We start from the raw sequence: 24,636 nt of genomic DNA, 5'->3' as shown, positions 1-24,636 counted from the left end.
GAGGGATGAGCTTTGGGAATGAGCCCACCCCACTTTTAGGGAAGGTTTTGGTCACCCCTACCATGAGCCACAGCGTAGTTTGTGGCACAGAAGTCCAGGAGGTCAGAGCCCCCCCAGGTGAGTGCCTTCTCCAAAGGGGACACAGCATCCAGCCGTATGGCACGGGGGTCCTGCCCCATGGACCGCAGCTTGGTGCGGTGACAGACGAAGGGACGGGCATCCTCCATGGCTGGGCTCTTCTGGGAAGCAGCTCCCGGCCTGACCACAAAGTTTGGAGCCTATGGAATGTTCTGTGGAAGGGGATGTTATGATGGGGACAGTGTCTCCTAGTAACGGCTGGGTCACAGAGTGTCACTGCTGCTTGGGTTCCGCTGTCACCGTGACAATCCACTAAGGGCACCAGGGAGCAGGATACCCCACTCCAACCTCCGCCAGGTCCCCCCAGAAAGGGGTTTCAAAGGGACAGGTAGGAGCTGGAGGCAGCAATGAGCTGGCACATGGAATTCCACCACCTCCCTCCTGACTGCTGCCAAAGAGCAGAGCCCTGAGCTCACAGCGCAGCAGGAGCAGCCACGGCTTTATTCAGCATGACCTGAGAGTCCAAAGGAGCTGCTGGAGGAGGAAGAGGAGGAGGAGGGCCCCAGGGAGGGCAGCAGCATCACTGTTGTGAGCGGGGGGGCTCAAAGAGGTATTCCAGGTCCGGCTGCCGCAGCCTCTGCTCCCTGTTCTTGTTCTTGGCGAAGTCCCGCAGCTTGGCCATCACCTCGCTCTCAAACTCCTCTGGGGTGGGCTTTGCTTCTGGGGTACAAAGAGGAAAGGGCAGTAAAGGAAGGGCTGTGTCCTGTCCGGAAGCACCCACACTCATCCCACCAGCGATGGGATGGGCAGAGCAGGAGGGAGCTGCTCCCTACCTGTGGCCCAGTAGTAGATGTCCCAGTCGTTACTGGGCTCGTTGATGAGGCGGTCATAGAGGTTCAGCTGGTGCTCACTCATGTGGTGCAGGTTCTCCTTTGCAAAGAGGCTGCAGAGATGGATGAGGATGTGTTGGGATGACTGGAAGAAGAGCCAGGCTGGCACCCAGTGCCCAACACAGTGCCAGAAGACACAAAGGAACTGGACCTCCTCTCCATTAAACACTCCTCAAGTCCCAAAACACAACTGGCCGTGCCTTGTTTGTACATCCCAAAGGATTGCATAAATCCTTCCCAAAGGATTTTGGCTCAAACATCAGCCAGGACTTCCTCCCATGCCTTTGGCTCAGCCCCTTCCTGTCCTGCAGCACTGATCACTGCATCCAGCACGGACCACAGCAAAGCTCTTGCGGTGATTCGTCCCACAGGTCAGCAGCCATCCTCCAAGCAACATCCCATCTCCTGAGGTTTGGATTCCAGCTGCACATTGAGTAACCCACCAAACACTTTGCTACAATGCTCAGGGGTCTTCATGGAATCAACTGGGTTGGAAAAGACCTTGAAGATCACCAAATCCGACCCTTACCCCAGCACTGCCAAGGCCACCCCTAACCCATGGCACTGAGGCCTCGTCTCCACGGGGTGTGAGCACTTGCAGGGCCGGTGCCTGCAGCCCTGCCCTGGGCAGCCTGTTCCAATGCCTGAGCACCCTCTGGGGCAGGAACTGTTCCTCAGCTCCATCTAAACCTGCCCTGGTGCAGCTTGAGGCCGGTTCCTCTTGTCCCATCCCTTGTTCCTTGGGAGCAGAGCCCAGCCCCTCCTGGCTCCATCCTCCTCTCAGGCAGTTGTAGGGAGCCATCAGGTCCCCCCTGAGCCTTCTCTTCTCCACACTGAACCCCCCAGGTCCCTCAGCCCTTCCCCATCACCCTTGGGCTCCAGGCCCTGCACCAGCTCCGCTGCCCTGCTCTGGCCCCGCTCCAGCCCCTCAAGGTCTCTCTTGCAGTGAGGGGCCCAGAGCCGAGCACAGGATTCCAGGTGCAGCCTCCCCAGTGCCAATGTTACCTAAAAACCTTCAGAGATATCTTCAGGGGGCTGAACTAGAGCTCACCTCAAGCAGCTTTTCCCCCTTAGCTCTCCAGGGCTGATGTTCTCTCTCCTGTTCTCTCATCCCTGGCCCAGTCTGCAGGGCACAAACTGTCAAGGGCACCCTGGGGAAGGGCAGACACTGGGGACACGGACACGAGGTGGAGGGTGGCTGAGGAGCAGGAACAGAGGACGAGCACCCCACAGCTCACCTGAGCAGGATGCAGTTCTCCAGCATCCCCCTCTTGCGGCTCTCATACAGCAGCCGGGCTCTCTTGGTCTCCAGAGGCTCATCCGGACGCTCCTGCCAGGGGGGCAATGGGATCTCCAGCAAATCCTTCCCGGATTCCGACGGTGAATCCCCTCGGTAGCCGCGCTGCAGCATCCCCGGGCCCTGGCCCCGCCGGCACAGAGCCCACACGGGCAGAGAGCAGAGCTGTGAGAGGGACAGGGATGGTGCAGGGGACGTCAGGCCTGGCTGCCCCAGCACACACAGACCCCCCAAGCCCTGCTGGCTATGACCCCCATCCCATAAACCCCCCCGATCCTGCTGTTCCTATGACCTCCCATATAATTCCCTAGACTCTGCTGTCCCCAATCCCCCATCTATAACCCTCCAGAACCTCTTGCCCCCCCCATCTCCCATATAATCCCCCCCATCCTACACACTTGCCCTCACACCCTGCTGCCCTCAACCTCCTGCATACCCCCCAGACACTCTGACCCCCAACCCTCCATATAACCCCCTAAATGCTGCCCCTGACCCCCCATCTGTAACCCCCAGACCCTCCTGCCCCCCTAAACCCCCATATAACCCCCCAAATGCCGCCCTCATATAACCCCTCCCAGCTCCTCCTGCTCTACCCCACCTTATAAAGCCCCAGCCCCTGCTGCCCCCCCGACCACCATAGAACCCTTCCCAGACACTGCTGACCTCCACGCCTCCATCTATAACCCCACAGGCCCTCTTGCCCCCCTGATCTCCCGTATAAACTCCCCAGGTGCTGCCTCCAGTCCCCCCAACCTCCCCATACCCTCCTGTCCCTGAACCCCTACCTGGCACCCCCGCAACCCCCCATATAATCCCCCTACCTACTGCCCCCGACCCCCATCTAGAACCCCTCACACCCTCCTGCCCCCCCTAAACCCCCACATAAGCCCTCAGACACTGCTGCTAACACCCATATAACACCCCCAGACCCTGCTGTCCCCGAGCCCCCCATAACCTCCTCGATCCTCTCTCACCCCCAGCCCCTCACCTATAACCCCACACATAACCCCCGAGCCTGCTGCTCCCCCAACCCCCCCCCAATGCTGCGGCCCCGACCATCTATAGCCCCCCCAGACCCTCCTGCCCCCCACCCTCCTGTATAACCCCCACAGATCCTGTAGGCCCCGATCCCCTATAAGCCCCCAAACCCTTTTGCCCCCCCCGACCACCCATATAACCCCACATAGAACCCTCCATATAACTTCCCCAGACCCTCCTCCCCCCCCGATCCCCTATAGAACCTCCCCAGACCCTCTTACACCGCCTAACCACCCATACAACCTCCATATAACCCCCCCCAAACGCTGGGACCCTCAGCCCCATTTACAACCCCCCTGACCTTGCTATCCCCGGTCCCTATACAATCCCGACCCCTCAATCCCCATCTATCCCCCCCTCCCGCCCCTATAGGCCTCCCTCTACCCTCACTTCACCGCTCACCCTGCCGGCCGCCATGTCTCCACGCAGCCCCTCTACCCTCCCGCTGTAGCCGCTCTATACGAGCGGGCGGACCAACTCTATGACCCCCGCGGGCGGCAGCGCCGGGAGCGGTGGCGGACCCCCAGCAGGGGCGGGGCGGAAGGGGGCGTGGCCAGAGCCGGAAGGGGCGTGGCGTGGCGCGGCGGCGCTGGCGGTGGCGGTGAGCGCGGTTGGCGCGCGCGCTCGGGGCCTGCGGGCGGTAACGGGCGGGGGGGGCGGAAACCGGACCGGGATGGGGGGGGTGGGGGGGGGAACGGAACCGAACCCCCCCCCCCCCCCCCGCCTTTCGTTACCCTCCTTCCGGTTCCACCGCTTCCTCTCCCCCCGCCCGGCCCGTTATGGCGGTCTCGGCCCCGGTTGCGTGTGGGGGAGGCCTCAATGTGTGAGGAGGGGGTGTGAGGTACCATAGAGAGGGGATGTGGGGAGGGGATGAGGGGGGGCCCGGTGGTGGTCGCCCCCTGGTGTGGGGGAGGTTGAGGGTAACGGGGCCACGTTGCCCCCCCACCCCCGGGGGTCGAGGTGGGGTTTGTCCCGTTAAAGGGGTGCTGCAGGGAATAGGGGGGACCCCGATCCCATAGGGAGAAGTGGGGGGCACAGAGGGGGTCGCTGATGGGCTTCCCCCCCCTCCTCGTCGCTGCAGTGCTCATCCCGACCTCCCGGTCCCAGCCCGGGCTCCTGCTCTGCTCCCGCCTCTGGAAGGATGTCGGAGGGGGTGGATCTGATCGATATCTACGCCGATGAGGAGTTCAACCAGGTGAGAGGCTGCACATCCCGCTTCCCGGCGGGAAAAGCACTGGAAGCAGCAGCATCCAGCTCCTGAATGGGTGCTGGATCAGTTACGATGGATGGACCCATTGAGTGGTGTGAACGCGTTGAGTGGCGACGGAAGATGCGACCGGGAAAGTGTGGTCCAGCATTGAGGAGTTCCTATGGGGAGAATCCACCGGGAATGGTCCTAAATCCTGGTGGATTTCGACACAGAAGCACAGAGTGGTTTGGGTTGAAGGGAGCTTAAAGCTCATCCAGTTCCAGCCCCTGGAACACCTTCCCCTGGCACTCAGTGTTTGGGAAGGGGAGGCAGGGTCTGGATCAGAGCCTTTGCCAGGGAAGTGATGAGTGAGGATGGAAGGCAGGGGAGCATCATCCCGGTTGGAGAAGTGAGGAATCCCAATGGGAAGAGGCTCTGCCCGGGAATGGCGCAGGGAAGGGACCCAGAGCACCAAAGCTGTGGGCAGGGACGTGCCCAGGTGCCACCTTCTCCCACCTTGGGGTTGGCTGGGAGTCCCAGGCAGAAGTGATGGAGAAGGAGAGTGCGTGGCTGTTGGAAAAGGAGGTTTTGGGGGATTCAGGGATGCGGGAGAGCAGATGTGGACATGGATGTTTGGAGGTTAGAAACTGCTGTGGAGCAGCCAAGGAGGGAAGTTGCAATGAACTAGAGGGAAAACATGAACTGGGAGCAAAGCACATGGAGGAAGGGAATCCTGCTGTTGTTCCAAGGAATTCTTCCTGCTGTGTTGGGAAGAGCGGGATGGTGGAAGCGGTGTTAAGGACCTCGGAGCAGAGGGGGCTGTGAGGAGGAGCTCTCTGCTCTGAGCTGGCTGTGACACTGCCAAAGCGATGGGATCCTCACTAGGAAGGTGGGTTGTAAAGTGAATTCCTGCCTGGATGCCCTCTGACTCCCAAATACTGCATCCTTCCTCAAAAAAAACTGGAATTATCCCAGTTCTCCATGCATGAAACTATCTAGTGATGGTGCTGGGACCAAATGGAAGTGCTCTGGCTTAGGAATAACCTCAGTTTGGATGGTTTTATGCAAGTTGCTTTGAAAAGCATTAGGAAATGGGTATGCCTGGGGATACCCAATCCCATCTGGATTTAGGAACAGAGGGAATTGATGGATAGCTGCGGGAATACAGGTGGAAGGATTTAATGGGAGAGCTCTGCTGCTGCTTCATGGGTGCTCTGTGGAGGTGGGCAGGTCCTGCCTGTGCCTGCAGGTAGGCTTTCCCATGAAGGCTTGGCTCCCAGGAGCGGGAACGGTGCTGGAAGCAGTGGCTTGAGTTGGCATGGGAATGTTTGCTGGAATGCTGAGAGGTCTCTGATGGATCTGGCCTGGTGCTGGTCAAGTCTCGGAGATCTTTAGGAGTGAAGTGGAGCAGCATTGGGAGGAGGATGGAGCAATCCCGGCTGCACAGCAGGGAAAGCTTTACCTGGAGGGGCTGGTGCACAGGAGACCCAGGGTCTTTGACCCCCCCAGGTAGGTGGTGGCTTCTTGGAGCTGGATGTGATCCTTGAGCACCTCAGGCTGTGCCGCAGCAGGAGGGAACTGGAGTTAATCCATGGGATCAAAGTGCAGTGGGAAGGTGCCATGGTTGCCCTGGGGCACACCTGGGATGCTGGTGTGGTTCCAGATCCCATGGAACAACACGGGAATGCCGCTGATGGTGCTGGATTCAGCCTCATGGACCTCACAAGGTGCTGTGTGTTTGCTGCGCTGGGGTATGGGTGGCAGCAGTGAAGGTGTTAGGGGTGGAAGAAGCTTCTCAGCACCGATGCTCTGCAAGCGTGGTGTGATGGCAAGGGCAGAGAGCAGCGGAGCGGGCTGTGAGTGCTTGGGCTTTGGGTTCTTCTGCACCATCATCCCATCAGGCTGTGGACATTGGCTCTTTGGCCCTCAGTAGAGCACGGACACTGTGTCCTGCAGTGTTCTCCTGGAGAAGCTGGCTGCTGGTGGCCTGGCCGGGTGGGTTCTGTGCTGAGTAAAGGACTGGCTGCATGGCAGAGCCCAGAGAGCGGTGGTGAATGCTGCCACATCAGCTTGGTCACTGGTGGTGGCCCCCAGGGCCAGTGTTTGGTGTCTTCATTGATGGTCTGGAGAAGGGGATTGAGGCCACCCTCAGTCACTTTGCAGATGACACCAGGTTGGGTGAGTGTGGATCTGCTGGAGGCTCTGCAGAGGGACGTGGCCAGGCTGGATCCATGGGCTGAGCTCCAACAGGGCTCAGCGCTGGCTCCTGCACTTGGGCCACAGCAACGCCATGGAACGCGCCCGGCTTGGGAAGCTGCTCATGGAAAAGGAGCTGATGGAGCTGAGCGTGAGCAGCTTGGGCCCAGGCAGCCAAGAAGCCCCCAGCATCCTGGCCTGCACCAGCACCAGGGCGGCAGCAGGGAACAGGGCAGGGACTGGGCCCCTGTGCTGGGCACTGGGGAGGCTGCACCTGGAATCCTGTGCTCGGCTCTGGGCCCCTCACTGCAAGAGAGACCTTGAGGGGCTGGAGCGGGGCCAGAGCAGGGCAGCGGAGCTGGTGCAGGGCCTGGAGCCCAAGGGTGATGGGGAAGGGCTGAGGGACCTGGGGGGTTCAGTCTGGAGAAGAGCAGGCTCAGGGGGGACCTGATGGCTGCCTACAAGTGCCTGAGAGGAGGATGGAGCCAGGAGGGGCTGGGCTCTGCTCCCAAGGAACAAGGGATGGGACAGGAGGAACCGGCCTCAAGCTGCACCAGGGCAGGTTTAGATGGAGCTGAGGAACAATTCCTGCCCCAGAGGGTGCTCAGGCATTGGCACAGGCTGCCCAGGGCAGGGCTGCAGGCACCGGCCCTGCAAGTGTTCACACCCTGTGGAGACGAGGCCTCAGTGCCATGGGTTAGGGGTGGCCTTGGCAGTGCTGGGCAATGGTTGGACTGGATGATCCTAAAGGTCTTTTCCAGCCTGGTTGATTCCATGATTAAAGGGGAGCATTTACAGAGATCCCAGAAGAGCTCTAAAATCTCCGAAGCTGCAGCATCCCCATAGGAGCACAACTGAGGAATTCTCTGCCTCCCTCTGGTTTTGGTCTCAACTTTCTGCAACTTCCAGGCAGGAATCTTCCAGCCTTGGGCCGTGTCCAAAGCACTTGGAGTAGGGGTAGGAGTGTGTGAGGTGGATTAAACAAAGAGCTGAGCTGGTTTGAGGAGTAGGAAAACACAGCTCCCTGTTGGAGTTCTCGGGAGCTGTTTATCAGCTCTGCAGCTGAAAGAGCTGGATGGAACCCTTACAACTGCCTTGGAAATGGGTGTTGGTGCTGAGGAGGTGCTTGGGGGGAAGATGGCCAGGCTGAGAGTGTTGGTTGGTCAGCCTGGAGAAGAGAAGGCTCCTGAAGGGGAGACCTGAGAGCAGCTCCAGTGCCTAAAGGGGCTGCAGGAAACCTGGAGAGGGGCTTGGGACAAGGGCCTGTAGGGACAGGCCAAGGGGAATGGCTTTAACCTGCCAGAGGGGAGACTGAGATGAGCTCTTAGGCAGAAGCTCTTCCCTGTGAGGGTGCTGAGGCGCTGGCACAGGGTGCCCGGAGAAGCTGTGGCTGCCCCATCCCTGGCAGTGTTCAAGGCCAGGTTGGACACAGGGGCTTGGAGCAAGCTGCTCCAGTGGAAGGGGTCCCTGCCCATGACAGGGGTTGGAACTGGAGGAGCTTTATCCCAAACCAGGCTGGGATTCCATGAAAATGGTTTTATCTTTGTATTTCCATGACCTTTTGAATGCTTTTGGCTGAGCACCTTTCTCCCTCTCTCCCTTCACCCCATGTTTTAGCTGGACCATTCCCTGACCACCACAGCATCGGGAATTTAACCACCTCCTGCTATTTCTAGCCATAATATTGCCCAAACTGCCTTTGAATCCCTGGAATTACAGATCTGGGAGCAGAGCCTCAGTGTTTCTCTGCTTACACAGGACCCATGGGACAGAACCTCCCGTAGTAACGTGTAGCATGAAAGGATGCTCAGCGCACGTTGGATCCGGGTGAGCAGTTAGTCTGGAGCTGTGTAGTAAACACAGCTCCCGCTCTGCGCTCCACATTAAATATAGCCTGGAACAGAGTGGGAATGTGGCAACGAGGAGGCAGAGCCAGGACGTTGCAGTTCCCAGCTCGGCTGCTGCGGCGCCTGCTCGTGCATCTGTGTGTGCAGACGGTGCTGGTGGCTCCTGCCGTGCAGAGGGCTCTGCTGGCCCTCAGAGCACTCAGTGTGGGCATGGATGCGCCTGCCAAGGAGCAAGAGGCTCGTCCATTGAGGGTTTGCATCACTGAACTCTTGCCTTGCCTTAATGAAAGGTGAATTTCTTCCTGGTAGCTCCCAAAGGAGCAAGTTGAGTCTTGTCGTGTTGCTCAGGACAGCCTAATGGTGTTCTCGGCTTGAATGAGCTCTGTGCTGGGGCTCAGTGGGTGGAAAAGCAACAGGGTTGTAGTCTGGGGGAGGAAAAGCAACCCAGAGCCTCATGGTTCTGCTTCCTGTGGTATTCTTCCCTTCTCCACCTCCTTCCGTGTTAAAAGTGCTCCAGGGTTATGTCAGCATCACAAAGCAGAGCCCATCACCCCATCTTTGGGGTACCAGTAACCCCATTGCTGGGGAAGGGAGGTGTTGGTCCCCTTGTTGTGGGGCCTATGTTAATGTTTGGCTGGGCTGGACTGGAGCTGATGGAGCGAGGCCAGAGGAGGTCACGGAGATGCTGCGAGGGCTGGAGCAGCTCTGCTCTGGAGCCAGGCTGAGAGAGCTGGGCTGGGGCAGCCTGGACAAGAGAAGGCTCCTGAAGGGGAGACCTGAGAGCAGCTCCAGTGCCTAAAGGGGCTGCAGGAAACCTGGAGAGGGGCTTGGGACAAGGGCCTGTAGGGACAGGCCAAGGGGAATGGCTTGAACCTGCCCGAGGGGAGACTGAGCTGAGCTCTTAGGCAGAAGCTCTTCCCTGTGAGGGTGCTGAGGCGCTGGCCCAGGGTGCCCAGAGAAGCTGTGGCTGCCCCATCCCTGGCAGTGCTCAAGGCCAGGTTGGACACAGGGGCTTGGGGCACCCTGCTCCAGCGGAAGGTGCTGAGCAGGGCGGTGGTGTCCCCGCAGGACTCCGAGTTCAGCAGCGCTGATCAGATGGATCTGTACGATGATGTCCTGGCCGTCAGCTCCCAGCCCCCCGAGAGCCGCAGCAGCAGCTCCGAGCCCCCCCCCGAGATCCGCCAGGAGCCGTCCCCCAAGGCCAACAGCAAGGCCCCGGCCATCCTGTACACCTACAGCGGGCTGCGCAACAAGAGGGCTGCTGTCTACGTGGGCAGCTTCTCCTGGGTGAGTGCGGTCGCTGCCATGCCTGGGCTGCTGTGGGGATGGGGGGGAATCCAGTTTGGGTCTCCTGTAGTGGGAATGTGGATGGGGAGGTTCAGACCCCCCCCCCCACCAAGGGGCTTTTTGGAGGTGTGGGTCCTCCTCAATCCAATGGCTTGACTTTGGGATCAGCTCTGAGGGGCTTCAGATCCAGCCTGAAGCAAGGGACCAGTGTCCACAGTGCGCTGGCTGCTGCGCCTGCTTGGCTCTTCCTTCTTGGGGCTGCGTGGAGGAGTCCCCTTCTCCTTGATGGACAGCTCTGGAATGCTCTGTCTCATCCAGACCTCTGGAAGCTGTGCCCAGAGCCTGTTCCAGGCTGGAGGTTGATTGTGAACCCCATGCGGGGGCTCTGAGGGTGTCTGTACCCAAAGTGTCCTGCACCTGGGTTAGCTGAGGGGACACCAAGAGGTGACCCCAGCATCTCTCTCCTCCCCTCAGTGGACAACTGACCAGCAGCTGATCCAAACCATCCGCTCCGTCGGCGTCTACGACGTGGTGGAGCTGAAGTTCGCAGAGAACCGAGCCAACGGCCAGTCCAAAGGGTGAGAGCTGGGGCAGATGATCCAGGTCCTCCCCCCGCCCCCAACATCCATTGTGCTGAAGGGGCAGACGATGCTTTTCCTGCCTGGGGATGGTAAAGCAGGGACTCCCAAACAGCACGGGATAAAGAGGAGGGGATGCGGGCCACCAAGGTGCGCTCAGCCCAACCCCTGGGCTTCCCCACAGGTACGCAGAGGTGGTGGTTGCCTCTGAAAACTCGGTGCACAAGCTCCTGGAGCTCCTGCCTGGCAAGATGCTCAACGGGGACAAGGTGGAGGTGAGGCTGGCCACCCGGCAGAACCTCTCCCAGTTCGAGGCCCAGGCTCGCAAACGTGAGTGAGGCGCAGGCGCGGCACAGGGGGGGTCTCCACACCGCAGGGCCCCCGCAGCGCTGTCACCCTGAGCCCACCGACACCTTCGGGGCGGGGGGGACACAGCCAGGAACCTCTGGGGGTTGTTTCCTGGTGCTGCTGAGTCTGCTTAGATCCTGACCCGAGTCTTTATGATCCCCTTTTTAGGTGCTCACACACTGCGAAGATCCCTCGTAGCCTCCTCCTCCTCCTCTCCAAACTGAAGGGGCTTAAGCTCTTCAGCCTATCAACATAGCTAAGACCCTCCATATCTAGTAGTAGCTCTTCTCTGGATCTCCTCCAGAACTTGTCCATCCCTGCGGAGGTAAGGTGCCCATCACTGGACACAGTATTCCAGCTGGGGCCCGGCCGTGGGGCTTTCTACAATGGCACTAGGTGGTCCTCGCCTCACTCCGCAGCGATGTGACGCCCCAGCCCCAGTGCTGGGGGGCTCTGCTGGACCCACAGGGACTGTTTGGGCAGGAGCGTGTTTGGCAAGAGGAGGTCTTGGCCAGCTCTGGTCATTGTAGATCCCATGGCCTCTTTCACACCAGGAAAAACCACTTCTTCCTAAGCACCCTTCCTTCAGCTCCATCGGCTGCTTGGCAGCACTGGGCGCTGTTAGACCCTGTCCGGACCTGCCCTTGTGTTCTGGTGGAGCACGGGGTGTTCCCTCACCCTGCCAGGCACCAGCGGTTTCAGCCTTGTCACGGCACGGTTGAGCTCAGCAGGTTGAAGCCTGAATAGGGCTTGGCTTGGTGGCCATCCAGAGCAGCAGAGCCTGGTGGGGAGCTGTGGCTGCCCCATGGGGCTCCGTGTCCTCACTGAACATCAGGCTCATCCTCAAAGCCTCTTTGGACACAGCAGAGGTTCCTGGTCCTCTCGTTGACAGCAACCAGGCTCCAAGTTCTCCTTCCTCCAGCAGCTCCGTCGCTCTCAGCACTTGGGTTCTGTCCCCTCGTGTTCCTCCACGCTCAGGCCTTGCCGGATCTCTCTTTGGGCTGTTTCATCTCTTCAGGGCCCCAGCGACCTCTCTGCTGGGGACCCTCTCTTGTGGCTTTTGGCTTCTGCCCTTGGAACCCACTTTGCTCGGTGGCTTCGGCAGAGCCCTGCGGGGCGCTGGCACCGGGAGCTGCTCCCCTCTTGGAGGCACGTGGAAGCGGAGGCTACGTGTGGCTGCGGCTGGATCTTGCTCTGGGCACCTTGAGCATTCCCGGGGCTGAGGGAGAGGATGCTCCTTGCACTGGTCACTGTGGGTGGGGAGGAAGAGGAGGAGCTCTCCAACACCTGCACATGCTCTGCCCTGTAGCTCACGGCTCTTTCCCATCCCGCTTCCAGGTGTGCCTCCCAGGGCCCATTCCCGGGATTCCGTGGACTCCGTGGATGGCCGTGCCACACCGACAGACAATGCTTTACCCGCAGCCCGCCTGGACAAACCCCCCTCGGTCCTTCCCTTCTTCAACCGCCCCCCCACCGCCCTACCCCTTATGGGGCTGCCCCCTCCACCAATGCCACCACCACCCCCCTTGTCCTCCGGCTTCGGTGTCCCCCCGCCACCCCCTGGCATCCACTACCAGCATCTCATGCCCCCCCCACCTCGACTGCCCCCACACCTCGCTGTGCCCCCCCCGGGGGCTGTCCCCCCTGCCCTGCACCTCAACCCTGCCTTCTTCCCCCCACCCAACGCGGCGCTGGGTCCTCCACCGGACACCTACGGCAAGGCCATGGCTCCCTACAACCACAGCAGGTGAGGAGGGGTGAAGGGGGGGGCGGTCTCAGTGGGGTACAAATGGGGATGGGGGGGGTTTGCTGAGCCCCACTTGTCTCTTATGCAGCCGGGAGCTGGGCCCCCCACCCACCCCAGTGAGTGAAGGGGAGTTTGAGGAGATCATGAACAGGAACCGGGCCATCTCCAGCAGCGCCATATCCAAGGCGGTGTCCGGAGCCAGCGCAGGTACCGGTGACCGTGTCCCCCTGTCCCTGTGGGTGTCCCCCTTGTCCCATGGTGGGTTTTCCCCCCTCAACCCTGCTCTGTCCCCCCCAGGTGACTACAGCGACGCCATCGAGACCCTCCTCACGGCCATCGCCGTCATCAAACAGTCCCGCGTGGCCAGTGACGAGCGGTGCCGTGTCCTCCTCTCGTCCCTCAAAGACTGCCTGCACGGCATCGAGGCCAAGTCCTACAGCACCGGCGCCAGCAGCAGCTCCTCCAGGTACCACCAGGCTGGGAGCTGCCATGAGCTGGCTTCGTTGCATCCCATCATGGAATCATGGAATGGGTTGGGATGAAGGGAGATTAAAGCTCGTCCAGTTCCAGCCCCAACCCCTTCCACTGGAGCAGCTTGCTCCAAGCCCCTGTGTCCAACCTGGCCTTGAACACTGCCAGGGATGGGGCAGCCACAGCTTCTCTGGGCACCCTGTGCCAGCGCCTCAGCACCCTCACAGGGAAGGATTCCTTCCTTACATCCAATCTGGATCCCCCCTGTTTCAGTCTGAACCCATCACCCCTTGTCCTATCACTCCAATCCCTGATGCAGAGCCCATCCTCAGCATCCTTGTAGCCCCTTCACACACTGGAAGCTCCAAGCAGCCCCAATGTTCCCAGCCTGGCTCCATGCGGGAGCTGCTCCAGCCCCTGAGCATCCTCGCAGCCTCCTCTGGACTCGTCCAGCAGCTCCGTGGCCTTCTGATGTTGGAGGCAGCGGCACTGCACACACCCAAAGTCCTTCTCTTTCCTCTTTTCCCAGGAAAAGGCACCGATCCCGGGAGCGCTCTCCCAGCCGGTCCCGTGAAAGCAGCCGGCGGCACCGGGACGTGCTCCACAGCGAGGACCGGCACGAGGACTACTTCCAGGAGCGGAACCGGGAGCACGAGCGGCATCGGGACAGGGACAGAGAGAGGGACCGGCACCACTGAGACAGGTGAGGGGTGTCCCCGAGGTGCTGGGAATCATCATGGAATGGGTCGGGATGAAGGGACCTTAAAGCTCCTCCAGCTCCAACCCCTTGCCACAGGCAGGGACACCTTCCACTAGAGCAGCTTGCTCCAAGCCCCTGTGTCCAACCTGGCCTTGCGTGCTCTCAATCTCCCCTCTGGCAGGATAAAGCCATTCCCCTTGTCCTTGTCAACCATCCCAAGGGTTGCTCTGACCACTCGGCTCCTCTTCCCCACAGGAATTTGGCAGGAAGTGGTTTTTAATGGACTCGTATCTCCTCCCCTCGACCAGGAGTACGTGACGAGGCTGCTCCACCCTCCCACCCCATCCCAGCCACCCCCAGCTCCCTCCGGACACCCCAGGAAAGCTGTGGAGCACGCCAGCAGCCGGGCCTCCCACCGACACCTCGTGGCCTTGGGGCCGGAGCCCGTGCTCCCTGCTGCTTCCCAGGGGGAATGCCAGCACCCGGCTCACCCCGCTCTGCTCCACGGATACTCGGACCCAAAGAGAAATGGTGCTTTTCCTTCCATGGAGGGAGGTTGGTGAGGCCGTGCTGGGAAGGGGATGGAGTCTTCCCAGGGGTGCACGGATCCCACTCCATGCTTGGGGTTGCTGGAAGCGGTACCAGGGGCTCCCCAGCCTCCTGCTGCCCTCATGTGGGGACGCTTGTGTCCCCGTTGCCCAGCAGTGCCAGCACAGGCTCCCCATGCTGCTCCTTTTCCCCCTTATCCTCCCTGCTTAGCCCAGGAGGGCTGGGATGGGGGGGCTGGAGCGGAGCTGGGGCTCACCCCTTCCCTCTGCCCCACATTCCAGGGCTCTCCTGCAAGCACCTTCCTTGTTTTAGAGGAAGAGGAGGCAGCAGGGCAGGATGCGACCCCCCTCAGATGCTTATCCCTGGGGATGCTCTCCCTTATCCCCCAACCACCCTTCCAGGGGACACAATGGGGGGGAGGGGGGGGTCCCCATGTTCGAGGGGGCTGCACCTCTCCAGGCTGTGTGGGATCCCAAAGGGAAGCACCCAAGAAGGGTCGGGCTGAGCTGAGGAGACACGGAGCGACTTCCAGGCCTGGTGGCACCCTCTGAACTGCCGCTGGCCAAGGAGCAAAGCTGCCTCTGGAGGTCTTTTTAAGTTGAAGTGACCCCCAAACACCCTGACCCCCCCCCGGGGAGGCACCAGGAGGGTTCCTGATGGTTTTTCTTTTCTACTTAATGCCACATTTTTAGGTTTCTTTCCAAATAGTGACGGGAGGGAGGGAGGGGGACAAAGAACCCGAGTGCAGAGCAAGACCCCCATGAGCCACCCCGTGAGGCAGTGCCCCTCCTGCTCGCAGTGACTAGAGATTTGTTTTGTCTTTCTGATAGGTTGGAAATTGTGTAATAAACTTGGCTGACATTGTCAATCTTTTAGATGGTGCTGGAGGGCTCTTCCTTGGTGTCCGGCATGGAATCATGGAATGGGGTGGGTTGGAAAGGACCTTAAAGCTCATCCAGTTCCAGCCCCCTGCCACGGGCAGGGACCCCTTCCACTGGAGCAGCTTGCTCCAAGCCCCTGTGTCCAACCTGGCCTTGAGCACTGCCAGGGATGGGGCAGCCACAGCTTCTCTGGGCACCCTGGGCCAGCGCCTCAGCACCCTCACAGGGAAGAGCTTCTGCCTTATCTCCAAACTGAACTTCCCCTGTTTCAGTCTGAACCCATCACCCCTTGTCCTCTCACTACAATCCCTGATGAAGAGTCCCTCTCCAGCATCCTTGTTGCCCCCTTCAGACACTGGAAGCTGCTCTGAGGTCTCCACGCAGCTTCTCTTCTCCAGGCTGAACAGCCCCAATGTTCTCAGCCTGGCTCCATACAGGAGCTGCTCCAGCCCCTGAGCATCCTCGTGGCCTCCTCTGGACTTGCTCCAACAGCTCCGTGTCCTTCTGATGCTGAGGACACCAGAACTGCACCCCGTGCTGCAAGTGGGGTCTCACAAGAGCAGAGTAGAGGGGCAGGATCACCTCCTTCGACCCTGCTGCTCGCGCTGCTCTTGATGCAGCCCAGGATAGGGTTGGTTGCTGGGCTCAAGCACACACTGAACCCAGCTTGTGTTCAGTTTCTCATCACCCAACACCCCCAAGTCCTCCTCAGGCTGCTCTGAATCTCTTCTGTGCCCAACCTGCATCTGTGCCTGGGATTGCCCTGACCCAGGTGTAGGACCTTGCATTGCCTATGAGGTGCTGGAAGCTCTAAAGAGGGGTTTGGAGTGGTTTAAAGCTGCTGTGCTGGGTGGAAAGTGGTGGCTGGGGACTGATGGGCCACTTCTGAGGGGCTCTTCTGCCCCTCCAAGCAGGCTCAGAGCAGCAGTGGGGGGCTGGAAGCCCGAAGAGCTGCCCTGAGGGGGGGGGGGACGGGACCCAAGTGCTCAGGCACCAGGTAAAAATAAATATTTATTGGAAAATAGGGAATTCTTGTGAGAAGGTAGCAAAAAAAATAGGAATTCTCTGTACCTGGAGCTGCCGTGCACGTCCTGGGGGCAGCAGGGAGGGGGCTGCCTCGCAGGTCACTCCTGGCCGATGGGGAGACACCCAAACGGGGGTGCTGGGCACCCACTGCCTCCTGTACCTGGTCCTTTGGTGTGGCACAGGGCCTCAGTACGAATCCGCGCTGTAGAGAAGGGACAAAGAGGGCTGGATGAGTGCTGGAGCGGCTTGGAAGCGCGGCATTCCGTACGGAGCGGCCTGGGAGAGATACCTGGAGAAGGAGATGAGTGCCAGGACACCCAGCAGCAGCTCCAGGGCGTAGAAGAGGAGGAGGATGGCGTTGAGGATGGCTTCCAGGCGCAGGGCATAGGTCTGCAGCAGCAGGTAATAGGCTGCCATCACGGCTGCCGGCACCGTCAGGGCCAGGCTGATGGAGAGTGGAACCTTCCGCTGGCACAGGTTGCCCTTGGACCCTGGTGTGGTGATGGAGGGGGGGTGTTTGGGGGTCCCATCGGTGCCTGGAGCTCGGTGTCACCAGGACTTAGAACCATGGGATGGGTTGGAAGGGAGCTTAAAGCTCATCCAGTTCCAGCCCCAACCCCTTCCACCGGAGCAGCTTGCTCCAAGCCCCTGTGTCCAACCTGGCCTTGAACACTGCCAGGGACGGGGCAGCCACAGCTTCTCTGGGCACCCTGGGCCAGCGCCTCAGCACCCTCACAGGGAAGAGCTTCTGCCTAAGAGCTCATCTCAGTCTCCCCTCGGGCAGGTTAAAGCCATTCCCCTTGGCCTGTCCCTGCATCCCTTGCCCAAAGGCCCTCACAGCACTCACCGAAGAAGATGCGCGTCGCCTCAGTGCCGAGGTAGAGGAGGAGCAGCACCACGTCCAGCACCAGGTTGCTGAAGGGATAGGGCAGCAGCAGCACTGCGGGCACAGCCACGGCTGCCTCAGAGCCCACCCCAGGGGCAGGCACTGATAGCCCGAGGCGGGGGGCACAAGGGGTACCGGGGGGCTCACCCTTGTACACGAAGACGAAGGCCTCCAGCAGGAAGTAGGTAGCGCTGTACCAGCCGTTGAGGAAGAGCAAGACCTGCAGCGGGGCCGAGGAGCGCTGGCGGCCTGCGGGTACAACGCGGCTGTGGGCGGGGAGCGGGCAAAGGGGCCGGCTCCGGGCGCACCGAGCCCCGGGCCCTCCCGGCCCCGTTCACCCCCGGCCCCGCCGCGGCTCCTCACTCACTCCTGGGCGCCATCTTCCATCTCCATGGGAACCGCCGCCGCCCTCGCCCGCTCCCTCCGCCCTCTCTATGGTCCCGGAGGACTGAGCCGCGGGGCCGCGGGTTCGAGTCCCGCAGCCGGCACTGTGAGGGGCACGGTGACGGCGGGAGCTCTGGGTGTTCCCTCCCCCCGGGGTTGTGCCGCGGTTCTCTCCGCTGCAGGGTGGGCACTGCCCCGTTAGCAGCGAGGAGCTGGGGGAAGGTGTGAGGAAGGATGCTGGGGTGCAGAGAGTGAATGGGAGGGAGGGAACAGCCGGGGGGGGGTCAGCGTTGGAAAACACAGCTCATTTATTTCTTCACCGGTTACAAAACCACTTGAGTCGCAACAAGGGATGCGGCTCCATCCTGTGCTGCACAGTGGGATGCAGATGAGCTTCCCATTGGCTCCTGGCATCCACCTGAGGTGCTGGTACCAGTGAGGAAGAAGAGGCTGAGGTGGAGCTGTCCCCAGTGAGGGCCAGGAGGTGATGGAGGGGACCCATCAGCCACGGAGCTGCTCAAACTCCTTGCGCAGCCACAGGGAGTCCTGGTAGAAGAGGGGGTCCCCCAGGTGCACCGCAGTCCTCTTGTAGAAGTAGCAGTAGAGCACGGCCGCTGCGGGAGGGAGGAAAAGGGGTGTGAAGGTGGGCACCCACCTTCGTCCCCAGGGGCACCCCAAAAGCAGCAGGACCCCAGCAGGGTTCCCGTGACCCCCCCAGCCCTTACCCAGGCGCTGGAACACAAAGAGGGTCTGCAGGCCTTCGGTCCACACGAAGCGGCTGGAGTCGCGCCAGCGCAGGTTCTGAGCACAGACAGGGGTTAGAGGCATGGAATGGGTTGGGATGAAGGGAGCCTAAAGCTCCTCCAGCTCCAACCCCAACCCCTTCCACTGGAGCAGCTTGCTCCAAGCCCCTGTGTCCAACCTGGCCTTGAACACTGCCAGGGATGGGGCAGCCACAGCTTCTCTGGGCACCCTGGGCCAGCGCCTCAGCACCCTCACAGGGAAGAGCTTCTGCCTAAGAGCTCATTTCAGTCTCCCCTCGGGCAGGTTAAAGCCATTCCCCTTGTCCTGTCCCTACAGGCCCTTGTCCCAAGCCCCTCTCCAGGTTTCCTGCAGCCCCTTTAGGCACTGGAGCTGCTCTCAGGTCTCCCCTTAAGGAGCCTTCTCTTGTCCAGGCTGCCCCAGCCCAGCTCTCTCAGCCTGGCTCCAGAGCAGAGCTGCTCCAGCCCTCGCAGCAGCTCCATTAGTTTGGGGGCACCCCCACCCCAAAGGTTAAGCAGCTCAGGGGATTTAGCCAGCGAGCCAGGACCTATTCCTGCTTCAGATCCCCACAAATCCCCTGTCAATCCCCTGCCTGGGGGGTGTGGGCAGCACCAACGTGGCTGCTCCAGCCCCCCAGGGCAAAGGGGTGAGGAGAGACCCTCACCCTGAAGATGGAGGGGGATGAGACCCCATGGAGGAGGATGCCCAGGGGCTGGCCAGGGTGTGGGGTTGCTTCTTCACGGGGTGGGGATAAGAGGGAGTTTATTTGGGGATGAAAAGGGGAAGACGCTGCCTCAACAGAGCCAGGACCCCCTGAGAGCCCTCAGGGCTGCCCAGTGCCAGCAGGGACGTGGCTGTCCCCAGGCTCTGAGCGCTGGTGTTTGCTGGGGATTAATCCCAGGTAAAGCAGGAGCTGCTGTCCCAGCCCTCAGCAGGGATTATCCCGTGCCAGCACGGAGCTGGAGCTGCTTTCCCTGGGGGAAAGAGGATTTTCCAGCCTTTAGGAAAGGGGTTAGGATGGGGCAGCTCCCTCCTTCCAGCCTGATGCCAACGGGGGGACACCAAACTGTCCCTGCTGGGGAGATGATGGTCTTCCTTTCATGAAAGGGGGACTGAAGGGAGCAGAGGGTTGTGCTGGCCACCCTCAGGAGGAACCAGCGGCCTCAACCTACCATAACCCACACGTGGAAGGAGATGCTGAGCCCCAGGTAGGCTGCAGACAGCAGGATGGTCCCCTTGAACTTGTGGAAGAGGAGATTGACCAGCCCAGCCTGGAAGACGAAGGTGTTGAAGAACATGAGGAAGATGATGATGACGTTGAAGAGAATAGCAATGTCCTGGATGCTGCAGGAGGAGAGAAACGGGGTGAGATCCCAACCCTTCTGTTCCACCAGGGTGGTCACAGCCCCCTCCTGGCACTCACATGAAGAGGACGAGCTGGACAGCAGGAGCTGTGCGGAGCAGCTCCGAGAAGGAGTTGACAAAGAGGTCGTAGAAGAGTAGGAGGAACTGCAGGAACAGCACCAGGCTGTAGTTGCTGGTCTGGAGCATCTTCCCTTGGGGTTGGAGCTCTCAGCTCCAGCGTCCCCAGAGGCAAAGCGAGCTCATGGCGCGGAGCTGAGGGGCTCAGTGTTGCTCGTTTCCATTGCCAGGACCTGGAAGGGGAGCAGAGGTTTGGTTTGGCTGCATGGGATGAAGCCCTGAGCTCTGTCCCCTCCCTTCTCCCCATGCAGCAGGTTCAGATTCTCTCCTACAATCAGCCAGGCTGGAAAAGGCCTTTAAGATCAGCAACCCCAGCATTGCCAAGGCCACCACAACCCATGGCGCTGAGAGCCTTGTCTATAGGGTTTGTGAGCACCTGCAAGGCCGGTGCCTGCAGCCCTGCCCTGGGCAGCCTGTGCCAATGCCTGAGCACCCTCTGGGGCAGGAATTGTTCCTCAGCTCCATCTAAACCTGCCCTGGTGCAGCTTGAGGCCGGTTCCTCCTGTCCCATCCCTTGTTCCTTGGGAGCAGAGCCCAGCCCCTCCTGGCTCCATCCTCCTCTCAGGCACTTGTAGGCAGCGATCAGGTCCCCCCTGAGCCTTCTCTTCTCCAGACTGAACCCCCCAGGTCCCTCAGCCCTTCCCCATCACCCTTGGGCTCCAGGCCCTGCACCAGCTCCGCTGCCCTGCTCTGGCCCCGCTCCAGCCCCTCAAGGTCTCTCTTGCAGTGAGGGGCCCAGAGCCGAGCACAGGATTCCAGGTGCAGCCTCCTCAGTCCCATTCCCCCCCCTCCAGCCCCAACCTCTGCAGGGCCAAGGCCGATGTGTGAGTCCCAGGGAGCGGCTCCAGGCAGGTTCTTCCCCCTCTTGCACCGGACAAGCCCCAAAGCCGGGGTTCAGCCGCTGTGGCCAGCGCTGCGCAGGCCACGCTGTGGGGACAGGCTCGGACACGCTGTGCCTCCTTGACCCCGCACCCAGCCCTGGGGCGGGTGTGAGGACACACGGGGCTGTCTGGGCAGCATTAGGGAGGCTCAGCCCTCCTTTCCCACCGCTGACAAAGGAGGGACGTGGAGCACAGGGAGGTAAGGGGGTGCTCGGGGCAATGAGGGGTGCAGGACAACGGGGGATCCCCCTTGTCCTGGCACCCAGGGATCCAACAGGCACCCATAGGGATGCGATGCGATGGGGGGGAAAGGGGACAATCACCCCCTTACACAGCCCCAGCACCGATGTGGGCTCCCCAGTCCCCTCTTCTCCCCTCACACTCCCCGCGGACCCCCTTTACCAGGCCCTAAGGAGGCCGCAGCCCCACCGGAGACCCCCAAACCCCCCCTTCCCCACCGAAAGCGGGCTCCCCGCTCCCCGGAGCGCAGACACCGGTAGTGCCGAGGCTGTGGGTGCCGCTCTGTCCCCCCTTGTCCCTTCATGTCCTCTCATATCCCCCTCTATGCCGCCGTGTCCCCGCACCGCACCGCGGCCCAGCGCTGACCTGCGGCCGCCATCTTCCGTCTCCACGGCAACGGCGCGGCCACCGAGAGGGAGGCGGAAGTGCGTGGCTAGAAGGGCCGCGCCGGGGCCGCTCTGGCCGCCGCTCTCGCTGATCACCGGGCATTGGCGGCTTGGGCTCGGCGCCACCACCGGGGCGAGCGGCGCCGGCCACGATGGAGGCGCCCGGCGGGGCGGAGGGGGCGAGGTACGGCCCCGGCACTGGGGGGAGCCGCAGGGCAGGGCCCCGTGTGCCCGGTGTTATAGGAGCCATGGGGCCAGCGCCGATCCCCATGCTCTGTGGGTGCCATGGGGCCAGGCCCGGGGGCAGCCATGGGGCCAGGCCCGATCCCCATGCTCTGTGGGTGCCATAGGGCAGCCATGGGGCAGCCATGGGGCCAGGCCCGATCCCCATGCTCTGTGGGTGCCATGGGGCAGCCATGGGGCCAGGCCCGATCCCCATGCTCTGTGGGTGCCATGGGGCAGCCATGGGGCAGCCATGGGGCCAGGCCCGATCCCCATGCTCTGTGGGTGCCATGGGGCCAGGCCCGATCCCCATGCTCTGTGGGTGCCATGGGGCAGCCATGGGGCCAGGCCCGATCCCCATGCTCTGTGGGTGCCATAGGGCAGCCATGGGGCAGCTCAGCACCGCTGTGCCCACTGCAGTGCCCGTGTCCGAGCTCCTGATCCCACCCCCGGCTCTGGGGCCTTGTCCCACCCCGTGGGGCGGCCGCTGTGGGGCAGGACGGGGCCGCCCCCGCCCCGGGCCGGGACAGAAATAGCCATTGCTGGAGGCAGATGCAAATCCCGAGGCAAATGAGCTCAGCCTCACGCTTGGAGCTCCGCAGGCTGAGGGCAGGACCCTGCCGGGGCCGTACATAGCGCAGGTACCACGATGGGTGCTGCCCGTGGGTCCCCCTTTACCCCTATGGGGCGAGGGGTGGTGCTGGGGCTGCCAGGATGAGGGTATGGGAGCGGTGCCTTGCTTCCAGTTGGGGTGAGCCCTATGGCGGGGATGGGGCTCACCCCATTAGGGTGCAGTTGGGGGGGGGGGTAAGGTGCAGGGGGGCTGTTGGGAGAGAGGTGGAAGGGGTTTGGGGGTGTGGGGAGGGTCTAAGTGTGTATAAAAGGGAGGGGATCACATCCGTGGGGTCCTGAGGACAATATAGGGGGGTACAGGAGAGATCCATTGGGATACCCTTCATGTTGTCCCCTGTGCAGCCCAGAGACTATAGGGGCTGCGCTCACCCTGCATGTGCCCGGCTCCAGCCCTGGCATCGTTCCCTATGCAGGCAGCAGCTGGGCTGGAGCCACCCCTCCTCAGTTCCCCTTTCAGCCTGGCTCCTCCCTGGGGGTGCCTGCGCAGAGCCCCAACGACAGAGGCTGAGCCATTGCCTTGCTCTTCCCTAGGTGCCATCACCCCGCCGTGGAGATGCTGGATGTGCCCTTCCTGCCTTTCTGCCTCCTCCTGGGCCTCCTGGGCTTCGTGTGCGTGGCCTTTGTGAGTGCCTGGTGCCAGTACTGGCGCGGGGGCTTCGCTTGGGATGGCAGCGCCCAGATGTTCAACTGGCACCCGGTGCTGATGGTGACGGGCATGGTGGTGCTCTATGGGGCAGGTAAGCAGGGTATGGAGGGTGCTGTGGACCCAGCACGGCGCCTTCCTGACCTTCTCATCCCACAGCATCCCTGGTTTATCGCCTGCCCGCATCCTGGAGCGGTCCCAAGCTGCCCTGGAAGGTGCTGCACAGCTCCCTGGCCCTGGCAGCCTTCACCTTGGCAGTGCTGGGCTTGGTGGCCGTCTTCCGCTTCCACAACGACCACGGCACCCCCAACATGTACTCACTGCACAGCTGGCTGGGCTTGGCCACCATCCTGCTCTTCTCCTGTCAGGTGGGTGCTGGCCCTGCTCCCTGCATCCCAGCTCCATGCGCTCCTCATCCTCACTTCCCTCCCCACAGTGGCTGGCTGGGTTCAGCGCCTTCCTGCTGCCCTGGGCTCCTGCCTGGCTCCGTGGGCTCTACAAGCCCATCCACGTCTTCTTTGGCTCCACCATCCTGCTGCTGGCTGTGGCCTCCTGCGTGTCAGGCATCAACGAGAAGCTCTTCTTCAGCCTGTGAGCATCGTGCGGGGTGGGGAGTGGGGTTTGGGCTCCAAGTGGCCCACAGTGAAACCAAGCCCTGGGTGCAAAGGGAAGTGGGTGATGCCCTGCTCTGCTCCCTGCTGCAGGGGTTGTGCGGGGTTAAAGGGGAAGGTTGGGCACATCCAGGACAGCTCTGGGCTCCTTTTCCCCCAAGGAAGAACGGGACAGCGCAGTACAAGCTCCTGCCTGCTGAGGCCGTCTTTGCCAACACCCTGGGGCTCCTCATCCTGCTCTTTGGGCTGCTGGTGCTGGGTGCCCTGGCCCGGCCGAGCTGGAAGCGCCCCGATGCTGACTCCCCGGACTCCCGCCAGGTACCGGCTCCACTGTGGGGTGGCTTTGGGGGTCCTGCTTCCCACCGCAGCCCTGCCCGGGCTGTCCCTGTGTGGGGAGGGATGTGGGGCTCAGCCGGGTTCTCCCCACAGCCACTGCTCGCTGCTGAGCGCTGATGCCAATGGAGCAGCCAAGGTCTCTCCCTGCCATTCCTGGGCTCTTTGGATCCCATCGCTTCCCTGCCTGCTGTGCCGGAGCAACCGAGGTCTCTCGCTGCCATTCCCAAGCTCTGGAAGCCCGTCACTTCCCTGCCTGCACTGCTGGAGCAGCCGAGGTTTATCCCTGCCCTTCCCAAGCTTCGGATCCATCGCTTCCCTGCTTACTCTGCTGGAGCAGCTGAGGTCTCTCCCTGCCATTCCCGGGATCCCGTCTGTTCCCTGCCGGCTCTGCTGGCCCTGCTCGTGGCCATCATCTTGTCCTCACCCAGGATCCTGTACCCAATGCTCCCAAATCCATGGGAGGAACATGCTCAGCTCCCTTTGCGGGAGATGCTGCAGCCATGAGGACATCCCTGTGCCTCCTTTGTGGCCTGGTGCAGGATGAGGGCAGCCACAGAGGGATGCTCCTGCCTGCATCCTCGTGCTTCCATGTGGCTGGAATCTCCTGCCTGGATTTTGTTCTCTTCCAAACCAGCTCAAAGCAGCCCCCGGAGCTGGCAGAAGCTGCTGGAGGAGCACCCGTGTGCCTGCTGGGGATGCAGGGGACCCTCACCCCGAGCCTTGCCCTTCACCAGGGTGCCTCTCCCTCCACCCCACGGTGGTGGGACCAGCCCAGAAGCCTCCCAGGGCCCTCCTGGCCACGTAATAAAGCACTGGCTTCTGCAGTGCTCCTGCATCCGCATCCCTGGGGACAAAGTGGGGCCGCAGGAGCCGGGATGGGAGCAGTGGGGGCCGGAGGAGCAGATCCCGGTGCTGGCCCCCATCCCCTGCTGCTTCTTTCTGCCTTTCCCCTGAGTCTCCTCCAAGCCCCGTGCCTGGGGCCATGTGAGCCCTGTGGTTACCCTGGTGCTGAGCTCGTGCTCAGCCCAGAAGCTTCCTTCCTCAGTGA

General features: G+C 61.7%; 5 protein-coding genes across 11 annotated transcripts; 2 read left to right on the top strand and 3 right to left on the bottom strand.

Moving 5' to 3' along the window:
• Nucleotides 1-13: 13 nt before the first annotated feature.
• Nucleotides 14-3,843, bottom strand: SDHAF2 (succinate dehydrogenase complex assembly factor 2). Of its 2 annotated transcripts, none has more exons than XM_080618800.1 (4): nt 3,706-3,831; nt 2,207-2,388; nt 912-1,021; nt 14-798 (listed from the first exon to the last, which is right to left on the bottom strand). In XM_080618800.1, the coding sequence occupies exons 1-4, from the start codon at nt 3,718-3,720 to the stop codon at nt 659-661; spliced, it is 447 nt and encodes a 148-aa protein (XP_080474926.1). In that variant the 5' UTR covers nt 3,721-3,831; the 3' UTR covers nt 14-658. The 2 variants fall into 2 exon arrangements, with proteins under 2 accessions (XP_080474926.1, XP_080474925.1); XM_080618799.1 differs by having other exon boundaries at nt 28-798; nt 2,207-2,430; nt 3,706-3,843.
• Nucleotides 3,844-3,886: 43 nt separating this feature from the next.
• On the top strand, nt 3,887-14,914 carry CPSF7 (cleavage and polyadenylation specific factor 7). 3 transcript variants are annotated; one of them, XM_080618730.1, is made up of 10 exons: nt 3,887-3,904; nt 4,385-4,498; nt 9,604-9,822; nt 10,297-10,400; nt 10,585-10,730; nt 12,087-12,495; nt 12,584-12,702; nt 12,793-12,961; nt 13,496-13,669; nt 13,975-14,914. In XM_080618730.1, the coding sequence occupies exons 2-9, from the start codon at nt 4,445-4,447 to the stop codon at nt 13,662-13,664; spliced, it is 1,389 nt and encodes a 462-aa protein (XP_080474856.1). In that variant the 5' UTR covers nt 3,887-3,904; nt 4,385-4,444; the 3' UTR covers nt 13,665-13,669; nt 13,975-14,914. The 3 variants fall into 3 exon arrangements, with proteins under 3 accessions (XP_080474856.1, XP_080474855.1, XP_080474857.1); XM_080618729.1 differs by having other exon boundaries at nt 13,922-14,914; XM_080618731.1 differs by lacking the exon at nt 3,887-3,904 and adding an exon at nt 4,050-4,144 and having other exon boundaries at nt 13,922-14,914.
• Nucleotides 14,915-16,299: 1,385 nt separating this feature from the next.
• Nucleotides 16,300-17,342, bottom strand: TMEM216 (transmembrane protein 216; the record flags this gene model as incomplete). Its single annotated transcript, XM_080618352.1, has 3 exons — nt 16,300-16,613; nt 16,970-17,062; nt 17,156-17,342. Coding segments are annotated over 3 exons (585 nt in total), but the record flags the coding sequence as incomplete, so codon positions are not given.
• Nucleotides 17,343-17,617: 275 nt separating this feature from the next.
• On the bottom strand, nt 17,618-21,232 carry TMEM138 (transmembrane protein 138). 2 transcript variants are annotated; one of them, XM_080619529.1, is made up of 5 exons: nt 21,124-21,232; nt 19,578-19,809; nt 19,327-19,498; nt 18,118-18,193; nt 17,618-18,006 (listed from the first exon to the last, which is right to left on the bottom strand). In XM_080619529.1, exons 2-5 carry the CDS (start codon nt 19,703-19,705, stop codon nt 17,894-17,896), a joined length of 489 nt encoding a protein of 162 aa, XP_080475655.1. In that variant the 5' UTR covers nt 19,706-19,809; nt 21,124-21,232; the 3' UTR covers nt 17,618-17,893. The 2 variants fall into 2 exon arrangements, with proteins under 2 accessions (XP_080475655.1, XP_080475656.1); XM_080619530.1 differs by lacking the exon at nt 21,124-21,232 and adding an exon at nt 20,976-21,070.
• CYB561A3 (cytochrome b561 family member A3) lies at nt 21,190-24,415 on the top strand. 3 transcript variants are annotated; one of them, XM_080619526.1, is made up of 6 exons: nt 21,190-21,327; nt 22,530-22,735; nt 22,801-23,009; nt 23,078-23,232; nt 23,418-23,570; nt 23,682-24,415. In XM_080619526.1, exons 1-6 carry the CDS (start codon nt 21,296-21,298, stop codon nt 24,130-24,132), a joined length of 1,206 nt encoding a protein of 401 aa, XP_080475652.1. In that variant the 5' UTR covers nt 21,190-21,295; the 3' UTR covers nt 24,133-24,415. The 3 variants fall into 3 exon arrangements, with proteins under 3 accessions (XP_080475652.1, XP_080475654.1, XP_080475653.1); XM_080619528.1 differs by having other exon boundaries at nt 23,414-23,570; nt 23,682-23,854; XM_080619527.1 differs by lacking the exon at nt 21,190-21,327 and adding an exon at nt 21,905-22,006.
• Nucleotides 24,416-24,636: the final 221 nt, after the last annotated feature.

Source organism: Psittacula echo (genome assembly GCF_963264785.1).
Source record: "Psittacula echo genome assembly, chromosome: 5".
In the NCBI taxonomy this organism is placed as follows: domain Eukaryota; kingdom Metazoa; phylum Chordata; class Aves; order Psittaciformes; family Psittacidae; genus Psittacula; species Psittacula echo.
This window is presented reverse-complemented; position numbering and strand designations above follow the sequence as displayed.